Source organism: Taudactylus pleione, unplaced genomic scaffold, assembly GCF_031769625.1.
Source record: "Taudactylus pleione unplaced genomic scaffold, aTauple2 ptg000332l, whole genome shotgun sequence".
Taxonomy (NCBI): domain Eukaryota; kingdom Metazoa; phylum Chordata; class Amphibia; order Anura; family Myobatrachidae; genus Taudactylus; species Taudactylus pleione.
In genome coordinates this window covers 3,586,577-3,612,144 of record NW_028284733.1, presented here as the reverse complement: position 1 = coordinate 3,612,144, position 25,568 = coordinate 3,586,577, and the positions used below count along the sequence as shown (strand labels likewise).

Genomic DNA, 25,568 nt, shown 5'->3' with positions numbered 1-25,568 from the left:
CACTGTATAGGGGGGACTACTACTGGGTACTATTACTTGGGACACTGTATAGGGGGGACTACTACTGGGGGCACTGTACAGGGGGGACTACTACTGGGTACTATTACTGGGGGCACTGTATAGGGAGGAGTATTACTGGGGGCACTGTATAGGGGGGACTACTAGTGCGCAGGGTCGGACTGACCCACAGGGGAACAGGGGAAATCCCCGGTGGGCCCCACTGTCTGAGGGCCCACTCTCTCCTCTAGGGGTCTGTTCCAGACTGTGCATATGTTACATTATACCTCCCAGATTTATGGTGTATTCGCTACAATGCATTGTAGTTATCAATCTGGTACATTATCATGCATGCACTATCATTATTTACTATATATATTTATATAGGGGCCCAGATCATGTACTTCTTAATGGTTGGCCAAGCCTCTGTGGTGGCTGGCCACACCCCCTCTGTAGGCTGGTCACACCCCTAAAGCATGTGCCCTTACCACTGCATTCTCCCAGTGGGCCCTCCATGCCCCAGTCCGACACTGCTAGTGGTACTATTACTTGGGGCACTGTATAGGGGGGACTACTACTAGGGGCACTGTATAGGGGGACTACTACTGGGTACTATTACTGGGGGCACTGTATAGGGAGGAGTACTACTGGGGGCACTGTATAGGGGGGACTACTACTGGGTACTATTACTTTGGGCACTGTATAGGGGGGACTACTACTGGGGGCACTGTATAGGGGGTACTACTACTGGGTACTATTAAGGGGGGCACTGTATAGGGGGGACTACTACTGGGTACTATTACGGGGGGGCACTGTATAGGAGGAACTACTACTGGGTACTATTACGGGGGGCACTGTATAGGAGGGACTACTACTGGGGGCAAAGCAGCATAGGGGGGCTACTACTGGGGGCACTATATAGGGGGGCTACTACTGGGGGCAATGCAGCATAGGAGGGATTACTACTGGGGGATTACTACTGGGGGCACTGCATAAGGGGGTAGGGGGGCGCCAGTACATTACATTGCCAGGGGCGCTTGGATCCCTAGATACACCCCTGTAGGGAGGTGTGCGTTACCCACTAAGTTGTTACTCTCGAAGGGGTAACACCAAAATGTTGGCTCTTTTGCAGTGACAGGAGCTGGGTACTGCAGTGTGTGACGTTCTCCTGCAGCTCCCGGCTCCTAGAAGAGGAGCCGACAGTGCTGACAGCATAGTCTCCGGGGGCAGCCCGGCATCTCCAGTGTTGCTGGACGGCCCCCGGAGTAATGTTAACAGGATCCACTCACAAGGCCACACCCCTTTATTTAGGCCACACACCCCTTTTCTGCTGGGGGTATCCAGAGTGCACACCAGGCATCACCAGACCCGGTGACACCACGGCAACCAATCAACTTCTAGTCTGTGCTAGATAACTACAAATCACCAAAAAAGACTGCTGTAATTATTTATTTACTAAGCAGTGTTAGGAGGCAGAGTGAAAAGTGATAAGAAAATGATAATGTGCCAGCCAATCAGCTCCCAGCTGTCATTTTTAAAACACAGCTTGTGAGATGACAGCTGGGAGCTGATTGGCTGGCACCTTATCACTTTCTTATCACTTTGCACTCTGTCTCCTAACACTGCTTAGTAAATAGACCCCTTAATCCTATTGGATTGTGAGATGGCAGAAGAACACTCAACAGTCAGGGCTCCATATAATTAATTCTTAATTTAATCACATATAAAGCACTAAAATACACAGCATATACACTTCAGTATATAATATAAATAATAATACTAATAGTTTCCTGTGGTCCTTATATCACAGACTGGTAACGATTTACAACAGAGTAGGATAAGATTTAAACTTTAGAGTAATGTCCTGCAAAAGAGCATGATAAATTATAGTTATAAGCTGATTGGTTGCTATGGGTAACTTCTCTATCTTATCTTGCACAATCTATAAAATGACAGTAAGAAGCTTATTGGTTGCTGTGGGAAACATCATCCCTTTATCTTTCTCAAAGGTTTGATACATCTCCCCCTTTTTTCTTTTTGTAATTTCTTTTTCCGTGAAGCTAAATGAATTCTTTCTTCTCGGTTTCCTATGTTTAGGGGACATGAGGAGTGTCGTTCTGGAGAAACATTGTGGTAGTGTGTACGACTGCAGCCACCCAGCCAGCCTAACCACAAAGGACTTCCGGGTGAGAGCCACCACAAAGTGCTGCGACACAGACTTCTGCAACAACAGCACTATGAACTGTATGTACTCAAAGGAGTTTTACAACTTTTTGAAATTGTAGTAGACAAATCCATTAGCTCGAGATTTATCTGAAGTGTGATTTTTTTGTATTTGTATTTGTTTAATGTAAATACCAAGGAATGACTGTAACAACTCATAGGGCTGGCCCATGAAATCTGGTAACCCAGGGTGAGATGGAGCGAGGTAAGGGGCCGATGTTGGTGTTTCCACGCCGTTCGAGATGGCACTTTGCACTGCTTGCACCTAATTGAAGGGACCCATTTTTGGCTCTCTCTTACCTATAATTCCTTTATTGCTTCCCAGAACTCTCCTGTCAGTCTGAATGCTTTGCGACTGCAGTCACACAATACAATATCTTGTGAGACATGACAAAAACCAGGCTAAAAGGTTGCTGTCACCTCTCCTTAAAGAGCCCATCAACGAGTTTTATCCTACGCAACAAGTGATAAAACTCGTTACATATGATAATGGTGCTCCGGCCAATCAGCTCTGACAGTTGGCAGCTGATTGGCTGGAGCACCATTTATCATACGCAACAAGTTTTAAAACTCATTGTGTATAATAAAACTCGTTGTGTATAATAAAACTCGTTGATAAATGGGCCTCTTAGTTTGGTCGTAACCTACACGAAGACATCCAGTGTGCGTGATTACTGTTAAATGTGGGACACATTAAGTGTGCAACGTCACCACTAAGCACAGGGGCGGTGCTACCATAAGGCAGCTTTAGACGGCTACCTAGGGGCACTGGCCAATGGAGGGCGCCGCTGAGTCCACAAGAAAAAAAGGATGTATATTTCAGTCCCACACAGGTTGGTTTTAGTGTGTGTGTGTGTGGGGGGGTTGGTTTTATTGAGTGCTGACATGGTTAGTGTATGTGTGTGTAGGTTTAATGAGTGCTGGTAGGGTGAGTGTGTGTGTATGTGGGGGGTAATTGGTACTGACATATATTGGAGCACAGATGTGTGGCATAAATATATTGGGACATGGATGTGTGGCATAATGTATTGGAGGCACAGCTATATGGCATATAAAGAATTTGGGGCACGTGTGTGACATATGTACTAGGGGCATTGTTTGGCATAATTCATGGCTATGTGACAAACAATAACTTTCGTGCACAGCTGTGTGGCATATGTATTTGGGGGCACAAATGTGTGGCATATTATGGATTGGGGGCACAAATGTATGGCATATTATGTATTGGGGGCACAAATGTATGGCTTATTATGGATTGGGGACACAAATGTGTGGCATATTATGGATTGGGGGCACAAATGTCTGGCATACTATGGATTGGGGCACAAATGTGTGGCATATTATGGATTGGGGGCATAAGCATATGGCATATTATGTATTGAAGCATTGATGTGTAGCATAATTATGAATTGGGGATACAGCTGTGCGGCATACTGTATAATGAATTGTGGAACATAACATTCTGAATTTGGGGCAGTTGTACGAGGCACAGTGTGATTTTGGGGCTCTGCTGTGTGGCATATTATAAATTAGCATCACTAATATGTGGCATAGTATGAATTGGAGGGAGCAGGGGCGGTGGGTGAAATGTTGCCTAGGGCGCCCTGACACCTTGCACCAGCCCTGACTAAGCATGGACTACTATTATATTCTGCACACACTCATCAGTAACTGAAACACTCCAGTATTTCTTATAATATGACACTTGCTTAAAGTATTTCTTATTACTATTTCATGTTGGTCCTGAGAGCAAGGTTACATTGGGTGGTGATTTGACTTAGCTTAAAAGTACAGCAGTTACACAATAAATCTAGAACCCCTTCATATATTCACAATCTCCACCCCTGGCCACCTATCCACCCCCCCTCCCACACACACATATTTCTTGCTCTATCATTGCACTTAATTTGCATCCCTTGCAAATGCCTCCGGATCCATGGCTTACCTTGTGCATCGCCGTGATCCTCGCATCATTTCTGTACATACTAATTCATAAATAGACATTTATATTTGGTACTTGCAGGATGTTTTCTCTGTGTCCCCATTTATAGATGACTCTTATAAAGCCTCAAAAAATGTGATAAAAATATTCCAAGATACACCTAGGGTAGCATATGCACCAGTTTCATACCAGGCGAGAACAGTAGTATAAGCACCTGGTTTGCGACAGATGTAGCATATGCTGGGTCACCTCAGCCTGCCCCTCCTCTGGCCCCTTCCTTTATAATTACCCCCTGTTCCCTGTGGAAAGATCCTCCCCTCAGGGTTTTCAGTTCCGTCTCTGTGGTGGGAGTAGTTAAGGAGGTTGTGCACCACCGGTTCCCACTGACCATGTCGAAGACGGGAAACACAACCACTGATTATTATATAGATTCTAAAGTTATAATACTCAGTTTATACACAATAAAACATGCTGTAATGAGGCGTCATCCACTAGTGTGCAAAAGCTAGGAATCACTAACAAATACAAATTTTGAAATTTTTATTTTCTCCCAGGTATTGTAGCATTAAATGGATTTAATTGATTTAATAATATACAGAAGTTACGGCATTACCGCTTGATTTAAAATAGGGATGTGCAGGCTCGGATAGGTTCGAATTTGCACGCCGAGTTCGTATTTTTCCCTCCAAAAAACTGGACTCAGAAAGAGGCAAAACGTCATCTTGCATGGTCAAACATCATCATTCCTGGACAAAAGTCGATGACAAAAGTCCAGGAAGGATGATGTTTGTCCATGCAAGATGAAGTTTTGCCTCTTTCTGAGTCCAGTTTTTTGGAGGGAAAAATCCAAACTCGGCGTGCAAATTCAAACCTATCCGAGCCTGCACATCCATAATTTAAAACCTATTATTCATATTTGTATGCAAAATCCTATTTTCAGTAGCCATTACTCCAGTGTTCTTATGACAAGCTCTTAGCTCTCTGAGGTAATCATGTGTTAACTTTAATTGGTTTTTAAGAAACTGTGATAACTGGCCGGAATTTTTCCAGACATGACAAATTTTTTGAATATTTTTTTTATTATTACATTTATAATAATATATTTAGAATATCTGAGATCACTTGGAAACTTCCTAGATATTGTTGATTAAACACATCGATTCTGTAAAACATTTTAGGCATACGGGTTGTGTCTTGTCTTTTTTATTCCACTTGTTGGAAGGGATGACAAATAGAGATGTGCACCAACCCCTGTTTTTTTGGTTTTGGTTTTGGTCTTGGATCTGGATTCACCTTTGTGCTTTGGTGTTGGTTTTGGTTATGCAAAACCACCCTCATTTGTTTAGATTTTGGATCTGTATTTATTTTTTTTTAATTAGAAAAAACTAGAGATGAGCGGGTTTGGTTCTACTCGGTTCTTTTTGCCAAATTAGCGCAAGTTCGGATTTATCTTATTAGCTATCCAAAACACGTGATAGCCGATAGTCAATAAGATTTGCTTTTTAAATCTGAACGTAACCGAGTAGAACCATACCCGCACATCTCTAGAAAAAACAGCCAAAATTACGTAATTTTGACCTGTTAAGCATGCAATCCAAAACACAAGTTCGATTTTAAATCCAAGTTCTGAACCACGGGAAGATCCAAACCGGGACTCGGTTTGACTCTGTACCCCAAAGTGATTCCGAACTCAGACTCGGTTGACTCGGAACCCCTAAATTCCGTTGTTGTCGGTTCTCTGAGAACTGGACCAACACATCTCTAGTGACAACCTATGAAAAGTTGTCTTTTGTAAATAAAGTGAGACATTGAAACCAAAGTTGCAGTTAAAAGATTCATACTGTATTAATAGCAGAAATCCCATGGATAGCGCTATACCCTTATGATTCAGCACAAATTATTGTTTGATGCTCAGAAATACTGGGAATCACAAACATTCACTGCATCGAAAGAAAAAAGTTTCATCTCCTCCCTGCCAAACTTTTTATCAAGGATCAGAGATCAATGATGGACTGCATATGAAACACATTAACTTTAGGTTTTCAATTTCCAAATTTGGTGCTTGTGAACCTTCTTCTTAGAATAGTTTGTACTTCAAAGTACGAGTTCTGATTCCAGTGCAGGAATGTTGTTTATGTTCATTAGTGACATATTTATAAGTTATTAAACAACTAGATTTTTGTATTGAACAAATGCGTATTCTGAACATGAATAAGGAAAATTTACATCTGCTTTACAATGTTTTTTTTTTTTGCCAAACACATTTATTTACGAGCCCCACAATATAACGTATGCTTAGTTAGTAACTTGATTAAGTAGGTGACATGATTGATTTTAAAAGAAATGTGTCTAACGTGCAGCAGATATATGAGCTAAGTCACTAACTAATTAACATTTGCATATTTGTACAGCGATAGGCCATGTACACATCAAAACGATGTGGTTCCCTGTCGACTGGACGACTGATGTAATGATACACATTAAACGATGTTCCTAATAGATCATTCTGATATGCATCAAGGCAAAATATCGGATTATATATATACTCTAATGCAGTGGTTCCCAAACTTGGTCCTCAAGGCACCCTAAAGGGGGTATCCACTAGACCAGTGATTTTCAACCTTTTTTAACTCGCGGCACACTACACAAGATTTTAAAATTGCCAAGGCACACTATCCGGCGATGCGGTGTGCGCGGACTATGAAAAAACACCCTACATTAGTTCCCACAGGAACAAAACACACTACATTGGCCCCCACAAGAATAAAAAACACACTACATTGGCCCCCACAAGAATAAAACAATCCCATTGGCTGGCCTAACAGAAAAAAAAAACACATTGCTCCCCACAAAAAAAACAACCATACCACATTGCACCCCACAGAATTGCTCCCCACAGAAAAAGAAACCTATGGCTGGCCCCACAGAAACCAAAAACAAAACAAAACACATTGGGCCTGATTCAGACCCACTCGCGTGTGGCTGTCCGCTCGCAAGTGGGTCGATGGTGTGCACTGCGCATGCGCACGACGGAGGGAGCTCCGTCGTGCGCATGTGCGAGACGCGACGAGCGAAGGACTTTCCTTCGCTCGTTGTGTCTGATCAAAGGGGGCGTGCTGTAAATGTTGATTGACAGCAACCCCCTTTGGTGGGCGTGCCGGGGGCGTGCCTGCCAGACGGAGGCGTTCCCAAGGGAACGCCTACCGTCAGAAGCCGGCCCCACTGACATCACTAGTGATGTCAGTGGGAGTGATTTTGGCTCTGATAGAGCCAAAATCACTCCTGGCCTTGCACTGGCGATGGTCGCGATGGTCAAGACCATTGCGACCATCATCCTGCACGCTCGTATAGGCTGTGGGTGGTGACCCACAGCTATACGAGCGTCCAGGAGGACTCTCCATATTTATGGAGGTGGGCCCTGATTCAGAGCGAGCGCTCTGGTCAGAGCGTCCGGCTCTGAATCAGGGCCATTGTTCCCCACTAAATAGGCAAATATATGGCTGGATAACATATGGCTGGTTCTCACTAAAAAAAAATGACATGACTGGTTCCCACAAAAAAATAAACTATGGCTGGTACCCACGAAGAAGAAAAAAATGTCTGGTCCCCACAAAACCCACATTTCTTCCCCCCTTGTCACTCACACTGCAGCAGGATCGCGTGCGGGCGGGCTTCCAGGCAGGCTGCAGAGCCTGCCTGGACAGAGCGCGGGCTGGCTGATTGGCGCAGGGCGTTGGCTGGCAGAGTGGGCTGGAGGGCAGTGGACAACGCGGCGTGCGTGACCTGTGATGTCACGCCGCCGCATCTTTGCAGGTCACTACCCGGTCGCGCCTGAGTCTCCCAGAGGAGCTCAGCGGCCCGGGATGCTGAAGTACAGTAAAATGTGCCCGGTGGCTCTGACAGCCCCGCGGCACACTTCACAACCGGCCACGGCACACTAGTGTGCCGCCGCAGACCGGTTGAAAACCGCTGCACTAGACGATAAATTTGAACGATTGAACGATAATAATAAAATCGTTCGATAATCGTTCAAACATCGTTTGAACATCGTTTGCAAATCGTGCAGTAATTGTTTCTAACGATGTACGATGCGCGCTCCCACTGTTCGTTTGATCGTCTGAACATGCAGGTCAATTTCACTTGTTTGCTTACAAATCGTTTACACATTGTTTACACATCGTTTACACATCGTTCACGCTGAACGATCAAACGATGAACCACTATCTGCCCACTATAGCTGAAAGCTCTCAATCACAGGTTAAAACAACATAGTTTATTGTTAGATCTTTTGCAAATTGTGCAGAGTGGAAGATCATATTTCAAGGAAACTTCAAGGGAAAATCGTTAAGAGGTTGGGCAGGGATAAAATCGTCTAGTGGATGCCCCCCATAACAGTCCAGGTTTTAAAGTTATCCATGCTTGACCGCAGGTGCCTTAATCAGTACTTCAGTCAATTTGATTTAACCACCTGTGCTCGACCATGGATATCTCTAAAACCTGGACTGCTGGGGAGCCTTGAGGACCGCGTTTGGGAACCTCTTATCTAATGTGCACCCAGTAGTGTATAACCCTCACTGAGATGCTATAAGTGTAATTTGAATGACAGTTTAATAGACAGGTTATTTTTGTCTATGTGCCTACTGTAGACTAAACAGTAGCTAATGGGATAGATATACCATTACAATGTACTATGATTTTTTCTAATTGTATAAATATAACATTGCAGTAAATGTGTACTACAGTACCTTTAATGTAACATAAATAATTGATAGCTCACGCCTGCTCTGCACAAAGAGTTTTGTTATAAGTAATTAGTATTACAGTTGAGTAACACTTGTGATGATGCCAGTCTGAGCCTTTGCTGTACATCAACCTCTGACTAAGCAGCAATGATTAAAGCATAGAAAGACGCTGAACTTTTTGTGACTCTAATCTGCAGTTTGTTTTACTTTAAAAAAAGTCAAATTAAAAACCGTATTATCCAATCATATATTTGCTTTTATTGGACAATTTGAATTCATATGATCCAGGAAATTTGCTCAGTGAATTTCACCAGTTCCATCAAATTAGTGTGTTGTTGGTAAATAACCTCCGTTATTACATTAAGGTCAGAATAGTATAATGGACTTTTTATTACACTTAGAATACTTGATTATTAGTTCTCAGCTATTTTCCATAGCAATAATATTAACTTATCATCCTCCACTGGTCAATTCTGAATTTATTTAGTGTGACAGTACCATACTACACATTAATGTGGGGCGGATGTTAAGTCTACAATGATACAGTACCTACCTTGTGTTACTCAAGTCTTCTCAGATCTAAATAATGAGGCAGGTTTTGTCAACGGTCAACTACTGTGCTCTTTAGCGCCATCTGTCTGTCAGTATGTACACATGAAGCAGTCACAATTTGTTTGCAGTTGAGTGAAAATAGCCATTTCATTAACTTAGTTCATTATTCAATTAAGTATCTTCTATTAATATTAATTAAGACCATCGTGACCATCGGGCTTGCAATGAGACCCTTGTGGTAGGGTCTCGTTGCCGCAAGCCCTAGAGTGCTTTCGGCTCAAACAGAGCCGAAAGCACTCCCACTGACATCACTTGTGATGTCAGTGGGGTCAGCCCCAGACGGTAGGCGTTCCCATGGGAACGTCTTCGTCTGGGCAGCCACGCCCCCGCATGCCCACCAAACGGGGCGTGCTGTCACTCAACATCAACAGCACGCCCCCTTTGGTACAAGACCCCGAGCGACAGTTTGCCTGTCGCTATCCGGGTCTCGCGCATGCGCACGAGGGAGCCAGCTCCGTCGTGCGCATGCGCCCTGGGCCACCATCGACCCGCTTGCGAGCGCTCAGCGCTCGCGAGCGGGTCTGAATCAGGCCCACAGTGCAGAGATTTAATACAGAAATATTTAGACACAATACAAAACTTGTAACATATAAATGACTACATTGCATTTTGTGTTTATTGTGTTAGAGCAGGGGCCAGGGAACTTTTTTACCTTTTACCCCAAAATATATTTAGATACGCCGACGTTATACCCTTGATTTGAAAGGAAGGAAATCATATAGTAGTGCCCCCATATAATGCCCCTGTAGTAGTGCCCCCATAGTTATGCCCCTGTAATAGTGCCCCCATATAATACCCATGTAGTAGTGCCCCCATAGTTATGCCCCTGTAGTAGAGCTTCCATATAATGCCCCTGTAGTAATGCCCCCATATAATGCCCCCATAGTTATGCCCCTGTAGTAGTGCCCCCATAGTTATGCCCCTGTAGTAGTGCCCCCATTTAATGCCCCTGTAGTAGTGCCCCCATATAATGCCCCTGAGATGCCACTTGTACAAAAAAAACACTTACCTTAATCCCCGCTCCTGCATCTGCCGCCGTCCTGTCCACCCGGCTGCTCCTCGGAACTATGGGAGAGACGTCATGACATCTCTCCCATAGTGCGCATGGAGAGAGCCGGAAGCTGGAGTTCAGAAGAGAACTCCAGCCTCCTGCTAACGCGGCGCTGCAGGGAAGGAGCTGGGCGCCCGCTGGTAATAACATCTCAGCGGGCATCTGGCTTAGAGCCTCCCTGCGGCAAAGCCGGGCATGCATATGAATCATTGTATAATATAAAATGAATCATATGCATGCCCGGCTGTCCGTCCATTACCCCCAGGAATTTCATTTTTACCCCATGTGGGTTAATTTACCCCAGTTCCCTGACCACTGTGTTAGAGTGTAAAAAGTGGCACTGGGTAATTATATGTGGTGACAGGGTTTATTGAAGTGGAGATAAACTGGAGGAAAACTGAGGGAAAAGAAACTCAAAACCAGAACACTTTCTGAACAACAACAAGCAAAATAGTTATGTGAATTAACAAAATCAACATCTTCTGCTGTATGCATATCCAGGCAACTACTTACTGCACTCACTGCTTGGACGCTGCAAATACTTCCCTATGTGTGTGCTGCTCTTGTTGATTGATCTTTGTTGATCAGAACACTTCGGACTGGATCAGCTCGGGTACATTGTAATTTTGTCCTCATTCAATATGTATTGCCTTTTCCAATTGTGTCACATCTATCCACTTTAATCATTTGTTTAATAACTAATTCCTGCACCCACTACTCACACACCTCTCGTTATATATCACTTTTGGAGCTGCGCTCATACATTAGCAGCGATGTTCTTTACACTTATTTTTGAACATTTAACAACTTTAATCCACACTGTCTCTATATCACACAGCTTCCACATCACACTGTCTCTACATCACACAGCCTCCACATCACACTGTCTCTACATCACACAGCCTCAACATCACACAGCCTCCACATCACACTGTCTCTACATCACACTGTCTCTACATCACACTGTCTCTATATCACACAGCCTCCACATCACACTGTCTCTACATCACACTGTCTCTACATCACACTGTCTCTATATCACACAGCCTCCACATCACACTGTCTCTACATCACACAGCCTCCACATCACACTGTCTCTATATCACACAGCCTCCACATCACACTGTCTCTACATCACACAGCCTCCACATCACACTGTCTCTACATCACACAGCCTCAACATCACACAGCCTCCACATCACACTGTCTCTACATCACACTGTCTCTACATCACACTGTCTCTATATCACACAGCCTCCATATCACACTGTCTCTACATCACACAGCCTCCACATCACACTGTCTCTATATCACACAGCCTCCACATCACACTGTCTCTACATCACACAGCCTCCACATCACACTGTCTCTACATCACACTGTCTCTATATCACACAGCCTCCACTCCAGTTTACATCTCACTTATTACCTTGTCCACAGCATGAACACCCTTACTTCACACAACCCCCATATTCTATATCCACATAATCCTCTACTTTATCCATCCATCTCCTCCCCCTCTTGTCTCCTATGCTTGCTGTTCCCCCTTTTTTTCTCTCATCAGTCTGCTTCCAACCCTCTGCTTCTTTCCCCCGCCTTTCCTGTCCCTCCACTCTCAACCACCTCCCTCCATGGCCTTGTTACCCCACCACTAAGCCCCATTCCCTCCTGGTTGTGTCTGTCACCTCCAGGGCTGCCCAGAGAAATTCTGGACCCGGGTACTGCAACATCCTGTGGGACCACATCATGTATGGCTGCACCCATTTTTGAGTGGGTCTAGCATGTGAGAAGCACCCACTCACAGGAGCATGGCATGGCACCCAGCAGCTGGGACTAAAGTAGTCACTACTGTATTAGGATGGCGGGACACTCCCATAATAGCTGTATTTCTAGTCAGGCTGTATATAGATGCTAAAATGTAACACACAACAATTAAAGTGCTACTACTTTATTTTGTACATCTCTCATGTAAATAACAAAACAATCTATTTTCTGTCATAGAGATAGATGTATGAAAGACTTAATTTTGACATAACGTCAGGTCATCTTATACACACACACATTCCGCAGCACATATCCTAACCCACTGCTCCATGCTCCTTCCTCACTACCTACCCCTCTGTGTCACCCCTGTCTGTCTGCCCCTCCCCTTTAGAATGTAAGCTCTCACGAGCAGGGCCCTCGTCCCTCATGTGCTTCTCCTCTCCCTACTTATAGTATCATTTACTCCTAGCTCCCCACAATGGCACCTAACACTTGGTTGCTGATGTCCTGTTGCTTGTGTTATGCAGCTATGTGTATAACCATGTCCTTGTCCTGCATTGTTTTGTATTACTATTAACTGTTTTTCTTGTGTGCTCATTTATGTACTGTGTAAGGCGCTGCAGAACCTTTGTGGCGCCATATAAATAAAGGATAATAATAATAATAATACTCTTGATTTACATTACATGTAAAATACCAAACTTGGCCATGATAAAAAAAAAAGAAGAAAAAAAAAGAAAAACAAGTCTTAGCAATTGGGAGTGATAAAACAAGACAGGGTATTAACAAGCTTAGTGTTGGTGGGGTCAACTTGTGACATTAGTGTCATTGTTGGTAGTGTCCACTGTTGACCTTGGTGTCAGTGTTGGTAGGGTCCACTTGTGTCCTTAGTGTCAGTGTTGGTGAAGTCCATTGTTGACGCTGGTGTCAGTGTTGATTAAATCCACTGGTGATCTTGTTGTCAGTGTTGGTGGGGTCCACAGGTGCAGTGTTGATGAAGTCCACTATTGACCTTAATGTTAGTGATGACTCTGGTGTCAGTGTTGGTGAGGTCCACTGGTGACCTTGGTGTCAGTGTTGATGGGGTCTTTTGGTAACCCTAGTTTCAATGTTGATGGGGTTTAATAGTGACCTTAGTGTTCTTGTTGATGAGGTCCATTAGTGACCTTAGTGTCCATGTTGGTGGAGTCCATTAGTGACCTTAATGTTAGTGTTGGTGGGGTCCATTAGTGACCTTAGTGTCACTGTTGGTGGGGTACACTAGTGACCTTACTGTCAGTGTTGGTAGGGTCAACTGGTGGCCACGGTGTCATTACTGGTAATGTCCTTTGGTAACCTTAGTGTCAGTGTTAATGGAGTCCACTAGTAACCTTAGTGCCAGTGTTGGTGGAGCTCATTAGTGACCTTACTGTCAGTGTTAGTAGGATCAACTGGTGAACTTAGTGTCATTGTTGGTAGTGTCCTCTGGTGACCACTTTCTATTGTCCACTGATGGGGAATCTTGAACATGAAAATCATCAGGTGTGGAAGCTTGTAGTAGCAGATATTAGCATTATGGCTTTTGGTGCCTGTCTGCAACTTATAGCACTATTATATTTGTGTTCATCCTTGCATATGGGTGGGTATCAATATCAGGAATTTTATGAATATTGATATTTTAGCCCTATACAATACGGTTGATCGGTTGATGCAGGTCATATCATGTCAGTTGATTTTGAGGTAAATATATATAATTTCCCCAGAATCACAGTCACCCAGTGGAGGCAGCTTATTTTCCTATCCCTGTTCTCAATAAGCTTTTTGTAAGCAGTATACTGAATCTCAGAGAAGAGAAGAGCCTATCAGAAGGCACCAGGAAGTTCTTTGTTTCATCTGATAGACGTTCTAAAGCTGGCCACACACTAGACCAACTTACATCCAACCAGCCAACTAGTTGATTGGTTGGAATAAAAATCTGGTAACATATGGGAGTAAATGATGATCAGCAATTTGCTCCTAAATGCCAGAAAACAGATGAAAATGGTCGGTCAGACAAGTTTGTTAAATGTATGATCTAAACAATTTGTTCAAACAGTTTTGGACAATTTTCCAGCGTTTTGGAGCAAATTGCTGATTGTATTCCTTACCAGATTTTCATTCCAACCAATCAACTAGTTGACTGGTTGGATGTAAGTTGGTCTTGTGTGTGGCCAGCTTAAGCCTCTCGCAGACTGCAATTGCCCATGTGCGGTATAGAATATCAATATTTTATAATTTATATATTATTCACTAGGGGTTTGCTTATCGAGTCTCATAAGCCAGTCTCATTTCAAAACGGAAACTCCATTGGCCATATCTACAGTATCTTTACTCTAGCACAGTGGTTTCAAACTCGGGCTCTCAAGCTGCAGTGGAACTACACATCCCAGCATGCAGTGCCACAGTTTTGCTATTAGGGCATGCTAAAACTGTGGCAGGGCATGCTGGGATATGTAGTCCCACAAAAGCTGAAGGGCCCAAGTTTGACACCACTGCTCTAGCACTTTGCTCCATACAAGGCTGATAAATTTTCCTTTGGGTTGGACCCCAGCAAGATTACTATGCATGCCCAAACTACGTCAATTTCATTGTGATTACCACAGCGGAAGATCCGGCTAAATGCTGCCGATAAGAACACACTATCATACAGTTATGCTATTTACTCTAGATTTATGTGCGGAAAAACAGGTTTCCTCTTTCAGTAAACTAAGGAGGAACATTTATATATCTCTCCGTGATTGTAAGGAAAACACAAAGAAAACATTCCTAATAATGTTTTTGACACTAGAGAAACATCTGCACAGAGAATCAATTTTACTTTATTTAATGTCAGTTTGAACACACTGGAGATTCTTCTGCAACATTAATTAGCATATGCAAATTAGAAACAATATTCATTGTTACATTATATGCTATTTCCAGCATTTGATATGATTGTAACAGGTTTTATTACATAATGAGATATAGGATATCCATTCCCTGTCAGTTTACATCTGTATCATTTGTGATATTTACTGTGCATTTATATTATTGACCAACTGAGCAGTTCCAGTTTCTTCTTCCAGTATACAGATGTGTACAGTACGTATACACTGTGGCTTCAGTCACAGCAAACAGCCTGTCTTGGTGCGCTAGCTCCCGTGCGTCTTATACGCATAAATAAAAAAACTTTAAGTAACAAAGCTACATTGCTAGATTACACTAATCAATTTCATGTGTGTCATTTGTACATCTGTGTGCAAATGAGTCTGAATCTGTATACAAAGTGCTACGATGCAGCTTCTGCGGCTTTTTCTCATGTTCTGCTGTGCTTCATCTGCGACTTGTGGGTAATGTCTCAGCCCAGCGTCTCTAGCACACTGTGGCCCTCATTCAGAGGTGGTCGGAGGATGCAAGCGGTCGCTCAGAAACTGGACGGCCGCTTGCATCCTGAACGGCCTCTCTTGTCGTAAGCCCCGGAGAGCTTCTGGCATTGTCAGACCCGGAAGCTCTCCACTGACATCACTAGTGATGTCAGTAGGGCCTCCCACAAACGGCAGGCGTTCCCATGGGAACGCCTCTGTTTTGGGCTGCCACCCCCCGGCCCGCCTTCCAATCGGGGCGAGCTGTCAATCAACATCGACAGCTCGCCCCCTTTGGAAAGAGACCCACTACAACCGGCACTGTCGGTCTGATTCAGAGCCGGACGCTCTGACAGAGCGCTCGCTCTGAATCAGGGCCAGCCTTCTGTTTTTTTCGAACGGCCTCCTGGCGGCCATGATGATGGTCGCGATGGTCAAGACCATCGTGACCTTCGGGCTTGCGACGAGACCCTTGTGGTAGCATCTCGTTGCTGCAAGCCCCAAAGAGCTTTTGGCTCTAACAGAGCTGAAATCTCTCCCACTGACATCACTAGTGATGTTAGTGGGGCCGGCCCCAGACGGTAGGCGTTCCCATGGGAATGCCTCCGTCTGGGCAGCCACGCCCCCGGCATTCCCACCAAAGGGAGCGTGCTGTTACTCAGCATTGACAGCACCCCCCCTTTGGTACGAGACCCTGAGCGACGGATTGCCCGCGATATCTGGGACTCGCGCAGGACAGAGCCGGCTCCGTCGTGCGCATGCGCACAGGGCCACCATCGACCCGCTTGCGAGCGCATAGTGCTCGCGAGCGGGTCTGAATCGGGCCCTCTGTAAGAGTATTGGAGGAGCACCAAGGAAATTACTTTGCATGCTCTGGGGCTCTGTTTGGCAGAAGGAAGACACATTTCATAGGTGGTGATGGAGCTTCAGTTACTATGTTTAAAATATCAGAGATCAGCACAACAGTTTATCAAACCTTTGCCAAGGACCAAACAGAGGGCCTGATTCATCATGGATCACAACTGCCACAGCATACGCATATCGACCGATAGTGCATACTGCGCATGCATGAGCACCAAAGTGCGCGTGCGTGAGTTAGCATTGAAATTACGCAGACATTAAGCCATCACATACTGAGGGGGGGGACGTCAGTGTTTGGGGGTGGTGACATGGGAGTGGTCGGAGAAACCCAGGCATCCCTGGCCGTTTGAGCGCCGTTACAGGGGCGTGCATAAATTAGCCACTGCGACGGCACACGCAGCTTGTGTACTCACTGTGTGCGACAAGGTTAGTAATTTCTGAGTAAGGTCAGACCTGCTGTAATTGTGCGTGAGCGGCCGATGTTACTCGATGCTGCTGATGTATACGCAGGACAGCAAGGTATTATGGATGTGAGATAGCGGTAGTGGGATTCTTAATGCTGGCTGTGCGATTGCATTCATTAGCATATTTTCACAGCAGACCTGCATGCGTAATCGCATCCGCAATTGCAATAGCATTCGGAAACTAAACAGGTCCAGAGTCGGTTGCGAATGGCAGAAAGATAGTTACGCCATGAGCCCACAATGTGGTTCTTCACTGTGATATTGGCTACACTGTGGAACCGCTTATCATAAGAGGACAGAAAATGATCTAACATCATTGTAAGTTGGATTAGTTGATTTTAGTGAGAAAATGCCATCTGTAATGCCGGGCGGAATCAGTATGTAATACCGCCGGCCGCATGGCCGGCAGTTCGATTCCCGGCAGCATCAGGCCGACAGTGGAACAGATCCCGGCAGCGGCAGCCCGACAGCGCTGGAAATCCAGATCGTCCCCAGATAAGTATGAACTAACATAACCTACCCCCCTAACCCTAGCCCTCCCTTAGGGATGCCTAACCGTAACCCCCCCCAAGTGCCTAACCCTAATCCCCCCTCTAAGTGCCTAAACCTAACCCCCCCGAGTGCCTAACCCTAATCACCCTTCTAAATGCCTAAACCTCACCCCCCCAAGTGCCTAACCTAATCCACCCTCTAAGTGCCTAAACCTAACCCCCCCTTCCCCAATGCCTAAACCTAAGCCCCTCGGGGTGGTGCCTAACCCTGACCTCCCCCCTGGGGGTGCCTAAACCTAACCCTCCCCCTAGCCTAACCCTAACCTCCCGGGGGGTGCCTAACCCTAAGTCCCCCCTGGGAGCCCTAAACCTAACCCTCCCCCCCGCGGCTCTCTGCTAGCGGCACCCAACATCCCTTCGATCAGGATGCCGGGCACCGGTCTGCCGGTGTAGGTGAAATGAGCAGCTTCTACATCTAGACGCCGGTCATTTCACCCTCACCGGGATATGACAGTCGGGTAGCCCGGCTGGCGGTATAATGTCAGCCGGCTTACCGATTGCATGCCATGCCGGGCACATACTAGACGATGTGTGTACAAAGCACGATGCGTTGAATGACATATGGTGTGGTCGTTTGACACCGCAGGATCTGGTAAACGACTGCACGATATATCATTCACCAGCCGCATCCACAAGTATTGGTTTGTTCTTCAAATTCTCAGATTTAGCAGCATGTAGGCTCGATCTGTCGATGCGATGGATGACCCGCAGGAGCACGTATGGTCGCTCATAGTGGGTACACACTTGCCAGTATGTACAACATGTTAGCTCAATCTGCTGTATCAGGCAACATATAGTCTAGTGTGTACCCACCTTAACTGTAATTAGCAGCGGTCTTAGTGGTGACTGATCCAAGGACTTGGCAATTTGCATAATATGTGTTTAATAACAAAAAGCAACAAGAAATCCCCAAATTTGATGCTTAGGTGTTTTTTGAAAATAATTGTAAAATATGATTCACTGTTTTATTTCAGGGACGCCACCAAATGCTACATATAACGGTGTGACCTGTGCATCCTGTTTTGCTAGAAATTCTCAAACGTGTGATGTGAAAACTCCCATGAACTGCTCAGGAGATGAGACCAACTGTGTGCAGTATTCAGCATCAAGAGAAGGAGGTATGAGGTTTTATTAGGGGGGTGGCCCTGATTATGTGTTGCGCGCAATGCCAATGTTTATGGAGTTATTGATTTTCTACTACAGCGCGTGCAAATAAAAAATTAAAAACTTGCAAAACGCATGCATCCCATGGGAAGCGGTATTAAGAACGACAGCGGCATCCTGATGGTTAAGATCCCGACAGGTGCAGGTAAGTAACCTAACCCTCCCCCTTTCCCGCCTAACCCTAAGCTAACCATTCACCGGTAGTGGCTAACCCTAACTTCCCCCGGTGATGTCTAATCCTAACCCCCCCTTCCCAAATCCTAAACCTAACCCTCCATGGGCGGTGCCTAAACCTAACCTCCCCCAGGTGGTGCCTAACCCCAATCCCCCCTCCCTGCAGCCTAAACCTAGCCCTCCCTGGTCAAAGTCTAACCCCCCCTGGGAGGTCCCTAAACCTAACCACCCCATCCTTGGCCTAACTCTAAGCATAACCCACATACTTACCTTTGGGATGCCAGCAGTCGGGATGATGACGTTAGTCTCTTGATCCATTCGAGATGCTGGCATCTGCATTCTGACGGGCGTTGGGATTCCGGTGTTGGTATCCTGCATCCGGCATCCCGTCCGTGGGCATCTTGACCGGATCCCATCCCATGGTGTGTACGTACAGAGGCGCAGTTGCGATTGAGATGCATAGTTTTAGAAGTGTTTTGGAAATGTGCTGGGCATTCCTGGGCAGTGAGGTGGCTGTTAAGAAGCCCAAAAATGGTTCATGTTATGGGTGTGTCAGGGGTGTGTCACTGACCTGGTTGTAAGCTCAGTCTCTAATCGCCACAATGGAGGCCATATTTTGACAGAGAATCTGCACCTAGCATGGGGCTGGTACAAGTTTTTATGGTGCTTCTAAGGATGCACTAAGTGGTATTACAGCGTCTGAGTAAGTCAGCGTCTCGGTCCTTGCACAGTCAGACGCACGCTTGCACAGCAGGGAAAGGGCTGATACTGGCATTAGCATAAAATCTCAGATGCGACTATGGCAAAAGACACCAAGAGGTCACAGTAGGGTTCGAATCAGGCTCTTAGATTGAGTATAATAAATGCACTAACTGCTCTAAGGCACGCCAACCCAGTCCTTCTCATGATTAATGGTGTTATCTATAAATATATTAAACTGGACCTGATGTAGTGGTGGTCACAATGGGCATGATGTAGAAGTGGTCACAATCGGCATGATGTAGAGGTGGTCACAATCGGCATGATGTAGAGATGGTCACAATGGGCATGATGTAGAAGTGGTCACAGTCGGCATGATTTAGAGGTGGTCACAATGGGCATGATTTAGAGGTGGACACAATGAGCATGATTTAGAGGTGGTCACAATGGGCATGATTTAGAGGTGGACACAATGGGCATGATGTAGAGGTGGACACAATGGGCATGATTTAGAGGTGGACACAATGGGCATGATTTAGAGGTGGACACAATGGGCATGATTTAGAGGTGGATGCAGTGGCAAAGTTAAAAAAAAAACTGTCAATGTTTTCAGCCTGTGCATGCCTCCGAGCCGCGCACTGCATGCACCTTATGGTTATCGCCGGGAGGCGCAGGACAAATTCAGACAAAGAGAGCGGCAATTTTGGAGGGTGTTCTTGAGAGGTAAAAGGGGAGTGGCCAGCCAAACCGTGGGCATGTTGCGGGTGTGTTGCCACTAGTGCCTCCGTCTTTTGTCGCAGTTACACTGGCACTGGTGGCCATGTTCAGACATTCTGCCGCCCCCATAGGGCATACCTGCTGACTTTCTGGCTGCTCCTTCCGGGAGGGAGCAGTCAGACTGACAGGAGGGAGGGGGCGTGGCCAGAACAAGGAGGAGTGGCTTGGCGGGTGACAGGCACTTGTGGGCAAGGCAGGGTGGGGCCACGCAGTCGCGTCAGTTTGGCCCCACCCCCGCTACACAATGCCGATAATATAGGCATTGTGAAGCAGGGGGCGGGGACAAAATGACGCGAGTTGCGTCACTGCCTCCCCCGCTGCGGGGGTTGTAGGGGTTATTGCGGGGGGATAGGAGGGGTGGGCGGCAGCCGGGAGCATTGCCTGCCTTCCCAGGAGGTCAGGAACGGCACCCGATTTTCGGGAGGCTCACGCCCAAATAGGGAGGGTAGGCAAGTTTGCCATAGGGCTGGTCCAATATCCAATGATGCAACAAATGTGCCACCTTTATGCGACCAATGTTGTTTTATGCACAACAACGGAGTCACAGTCAGTGGACATCTCAGTAGGAAGCCCATCTGCTGTATAAAGGTCATACCGCGTACATTATGTGATCTGTGATTTATCAGCCATTATTGTTGCTTATCTCACAAATTGTAACCTATGTAGTGTGCCCAAGATGGCCGCCTCGCTTGGTACTCTCGTGGGTAGAATGAACAACACATGGATCTGATGATTTTGTAAGGATCATGCGTCTTTAATATTAGCTTTCCTATTATGTATCATCTCTTCCAGGCTTTGCCTATTCCACCAAGTGTAACCTATGTAGTGCACCCAAGATGGCTGCCCTAATTAGGGCCATAACTAGGATGGTGCGACATGTGCCACCGCACAGGGCACCGCAGGGCAGGGGGCACTACTCGGGCCTGTCAATTTTCTATTTATAATAATTGTAGCTTCATCTTCTTTTATCTGCGGCATGTCATGGCAGCCTTTATCTCCTCCCTGTCCGACTCCTCCTCCATCTGGCCACCTTCTGAAGCACCTTCAGTTATATACACTTTTATTTAACACACACATTTAAAAATACTGTCATGTCATACCCGGGACTTGAACGTATCACCTATAACACGGCAGTCAGACACCTTACACATGGAGCTATCTGCCTCACAATTTCTGACGGCAGCCCTGAACACAACCACTGATTGGTGCAGCTTCACCAGCGCTCTCCTACATCTAGAGCAGGTTAGTCATACTACATAATTATTGTATATCATCAATGCAACCATCAAATTTGTCATCGCCTTTCCCCTTTTTAGGGTGCACGTCTTCTGTCCCTATTTGAAAAATGGGGGGTGGAGGGGCGTCAATGCACTTTCTGGTCCAGGACACCAAAAAGTCTAGTTACGGCTCTGGCCTTCATGGTTAGGTAGGATAAATCTTCTTCTTCTCTTTCTCCTTCTTCGTTTTTTATCTAGGAGCTGCAGGGCTGAAGCACCCCTAGTAAAATCTGCCACCCCCAATGAGCCAATGAGTCATGTACTGAGGGCCTGATTCAGAACCGCTCGCGAGCGCTGCGTGCTCACAAGCGGGTCGATGTTGCCCAAGTGCGCATGCACACGACGGAGGCGGCTCCGTCGTGCACATGCACGAGACCCAAATAACTATGGCCAAGCCGTCGTTATGGGTCTCGCACCAAAGGGGGCGTGCTGTCGATGGTGATTGACAGCACGCCCCCTTTGATGGGCGTGCCAGGGGCGTGGCTGCCCAGATGGAGGCGTTCCCATAGGAACGCCTACCGTCTGGGGCCGGCCCCACTGACATCACTAGTGATGTCAGTGGGAGTGCTTTTGGCTCTGATAGAGCCAAAAGCACTCCAGGGCTTGCGGCAGCGAGACCCTACCACAAGGGTCTCGTCGCAAGCCCGATGGTCTCGATGGTCTTGACCATCGCGACCATCATTTTGGCCGCTCGCTATAGCTGTGGGTGGTCACCCACAGCTATGCAAGCGGCCAGGAGGCCGCTCCAAGTAAGAGGGACGGCCCTGATTCAGAGCGAGCGCTCTGTCAGAGCGTCCGGCTCTGAATCAGGGCCTGACTTCACTGGCAGTGACTTCCCATTGAAAGCGCTCCCTACTAATGACACACAGGACATACAGTCCCAGGTGGAGGTGTTTTCTCTCCTTGGGACTGTCAGTCCAGGCTGCAAATAGCAGAGAGAGTGCTTCCAATAGAAAGCCACTCCTCTGCCTTTGGACAGCGCTATTCAGCTTCAAGGAACTGTCAAGGGATTGCGCAGGTGCCAGGATTGTCTCCAGTCTGCAGCACGGGCAGTCCCCCTTACCAAGAGAGTTGTTATCATCATCATCATCATCATCATCAATACAGGGTCCATATATCAAAGTCACAGCTATAGCTATAATGATAACCTTACAAATTTTCTAATTTTTCATTTATCAGTCTTTTTATAATATTATTCTATTTTTCTCCATTTTTAACTAGTACAGTTTTACAACTGCTGTAGTAAAGAAACATTTATTTTTAGGTTGTTTTTAGTTTTTCTTTGTTAATACTACTATTACCCACAGTGTTTACAGTTATTATGTTGCTGGACATGCTTATTTATTAAATCCTTAATCTTTCCTTTGCAATTTAGCTGTGGTTTCATATATTGCCAAATAGGAAATGTTTTGATGCACAAAGTTGGTCCTGTTGATGTCCTGTAGGAAAAGACGGACACTGGCTGCTTCATTTAATTTGAAGTCATCTCCAGTTTGTTGTAACAAAAGATGTATCAATCTGCCCTCATAATAAAATTGAAGGCCACGGACAAAACTTCTAAGGAGCAGACGCCCAGAGTTCTGGAACATGATAAAAGCTATGCTTCAGAACTTTATCTCTCAGGCTAAGGGGTCCATTTATTAATAATCGCATTCGCAATGTGATCTAGGTGCAATATTAGCCCCCATGATCTCATTGTAGGATGCAATCATAGCGCTTTACTGTATTAAATTGCACCCACAGGGATAGGAGCTCCCAAAAGTGCCCATGTCTGCGATGTGCTGTAAGTGCAGGTACCGCGTCAGTAGTCCCTTCACTTCTGTGCCGGGGATCCTGCCCATGCACAGTCTACTGACCACACATGCGCGGCGGCCATTGCCAGTGGAGGTTCCTATTGAACCCTCTCCTGGTAATTGTTGTGATATGTAGTACATAGGTTACAGCAGCTTACACTTATGTATTTGAGTAAGCTGTAGGGACTAAGGCCTTCATTCAGATGTTTGTCAAGTGCGCATGCGCACGAGGGAGCCGGCTCCTTCGTGCGCATGCGTGAGACCCGCTACGACCGACAGCGCCGGTCGTAGCGGGTCTCTTTCCAAAGGGGGCGAGCTGTCGATGTTGATTGACAGCTCGCCCCGTTTGGAAGGAGGGCCGGGGGGGTGGCAGCCCAAACGGAGGCGTTCCCATGGGAACGCCTACCGTTTGGGGGAGGCCCCACTGACATCACTAGTGATGTCAGTGGAGAGCTTCCGGCTCTGACAGAGCCAGAAGCTCTCCGAGGCTTATGACAAGTGAGACCCTACCCTAGGGTCTCGTCGTAAGCCCTGATGATCACCCTAGCGGTCGTTAGAGCTGTGGGTGTAAACTCACAGCCTAACGACTGAAACAGAGATGGGCGATCAGGATGCAAGCGGCCGCCCAGTTTCTGAGCGACTACTTGCATCCTCCGACCGCCTCTGAATGAGGCCCTAAGTTCCGGGAATTTGGTAATCTGACAGCATCGCATCCATCTTAGAAACCTATGGGGGTTGCGGCTGCTGGCGGAAATGGTGGGATCTCCGATATATACTGCGTTCCCTCCATAATACATTCAAGGGATACTAAATATTTGCTGGTGTCCCCCCAAAATTGGGTGTTTTCTGGGAATATGCTGCAAATATACCGTATAATGATAAATAGACCCCTAAGTCTCAGACCATCTAACCCTAATGTATGTATCACGTACTGGTTCTAGCAATTAAAAAATCATTTAAGTTTAAAAAATACCTAAACTGCGTAAAACCCAACAGTAACAGGGTATTATTATAAAGCACTATTTCCTAGTAAATAGTTAGTATATAGGGCAAGGATTGTGAGAGACAGCATTTTTCACGCTAGAGGTTTTCCAGCTTCAGAAGTGCTCATGCCTCATTTTTATAGCAGCTGGCGATTTTACTTAACAGCCCATGCCTCGTATTAAGTGTTTATGACAGAGGTTCTCAAACGCGGTCCTCAAGGCTCCACAACAGTTCAGGTATTAAGCTGCTTACACACGTAAAGATTTTCTATCCAACCATCCAACTAGTTGATTGGTTGGAATGAAAATCTGGTAACGTATGGGAGTAACTGATGATCAGCAATTTGCTCCTAAATGCCAGAAAACAGATGAAAATGGTCGTCAGACAAGTTGGTTAAATGTTTGATCTAAACAATTAGTTCAAACAACAGTTTTTGTCCATTTTCTGGCGTTTGGGAGCAAATTGCTGATTGTCATTTGCTTTCATACCTTACCAGATTTTCATTCCAACCAATCAACTAGTTGGATGGTTAGACAGAAAATCTTTACGTGTCTATGCAGCTTTAGAGATATCTACGGTTGAGCACAGGTGGTTAAATCAAATTGACTGAGGTAGTAATTAATCCACCTGTGTTCAACCATGGATATCCTTATAACCTCTCTAAAACCTGAACTGTTGTGGAGCCTTGAGGACCGCGTATGGGAACCTCTGGTTTATGATGTCCATGTAACTAGCTCACTATGCAGGGACTGGAGGAGAGATGTATCAAGCCTTGGAGAGAGTTACAGTTGGAGAAACTACCTAAAGCAACCAATCAGCTTCTAACTGTCAATTCAAAGACTGTGCTAGATAAATGTCAGTTAGAAGCTGGCTGGTTGCTTCGCGCAACGTCTGCACTTTATCTATTTTCCAAGGCTTGATATATCTCCCCTTTGGAAGTCTGTTTAACTGTTTCCTTTTGGTTCCCAATGATGAGATGTATACAAAAGCTACGTGTAAAATGAAGGTCACAGAACTACTTTGTGTAATATGTGTACAAAACAAATCGGTGATGCCGTACAATTCATCACAAGCCCCATAATATAATATGACCTTTTCTACATAAGTAGAATAGTCCCATTATGTGAAAGGAGA

The 25,568-nt window shown here is 45.8% G+C and overlaps 1 protein-coding gene across 2 annotated transcripts in view; it reads left to right on the top strand.

Annotated features, from left to right (window-relative positions):
• LOC148509094 (phospholipase A2 inhibitor and Ly6/PLAUR domain-containing protein-like) overlaps positions 1 to 25,568 on the top strand; it is a 198,357-nt gene that overhangs the window by 44,488 nt on the left and 128,301 nt on the right. For both annotated transcript variants that reach the window (XM_088443673.1, XM_088443672.1), the window contains exons 3-4: positions 2,095 to 2,241; positions 18,541 to 18,684. In XM_088443673.1, the coding sequence (XP_088299799.1) occupies positions 2,095 to 2,241; positions 18,541 to 18,684 (291 nt within the window). The remainder of the gene's footprint in view (positions 1 to 2,094; positions 2,242 to 18,540; positions 18,685 to 25,568) is intronic.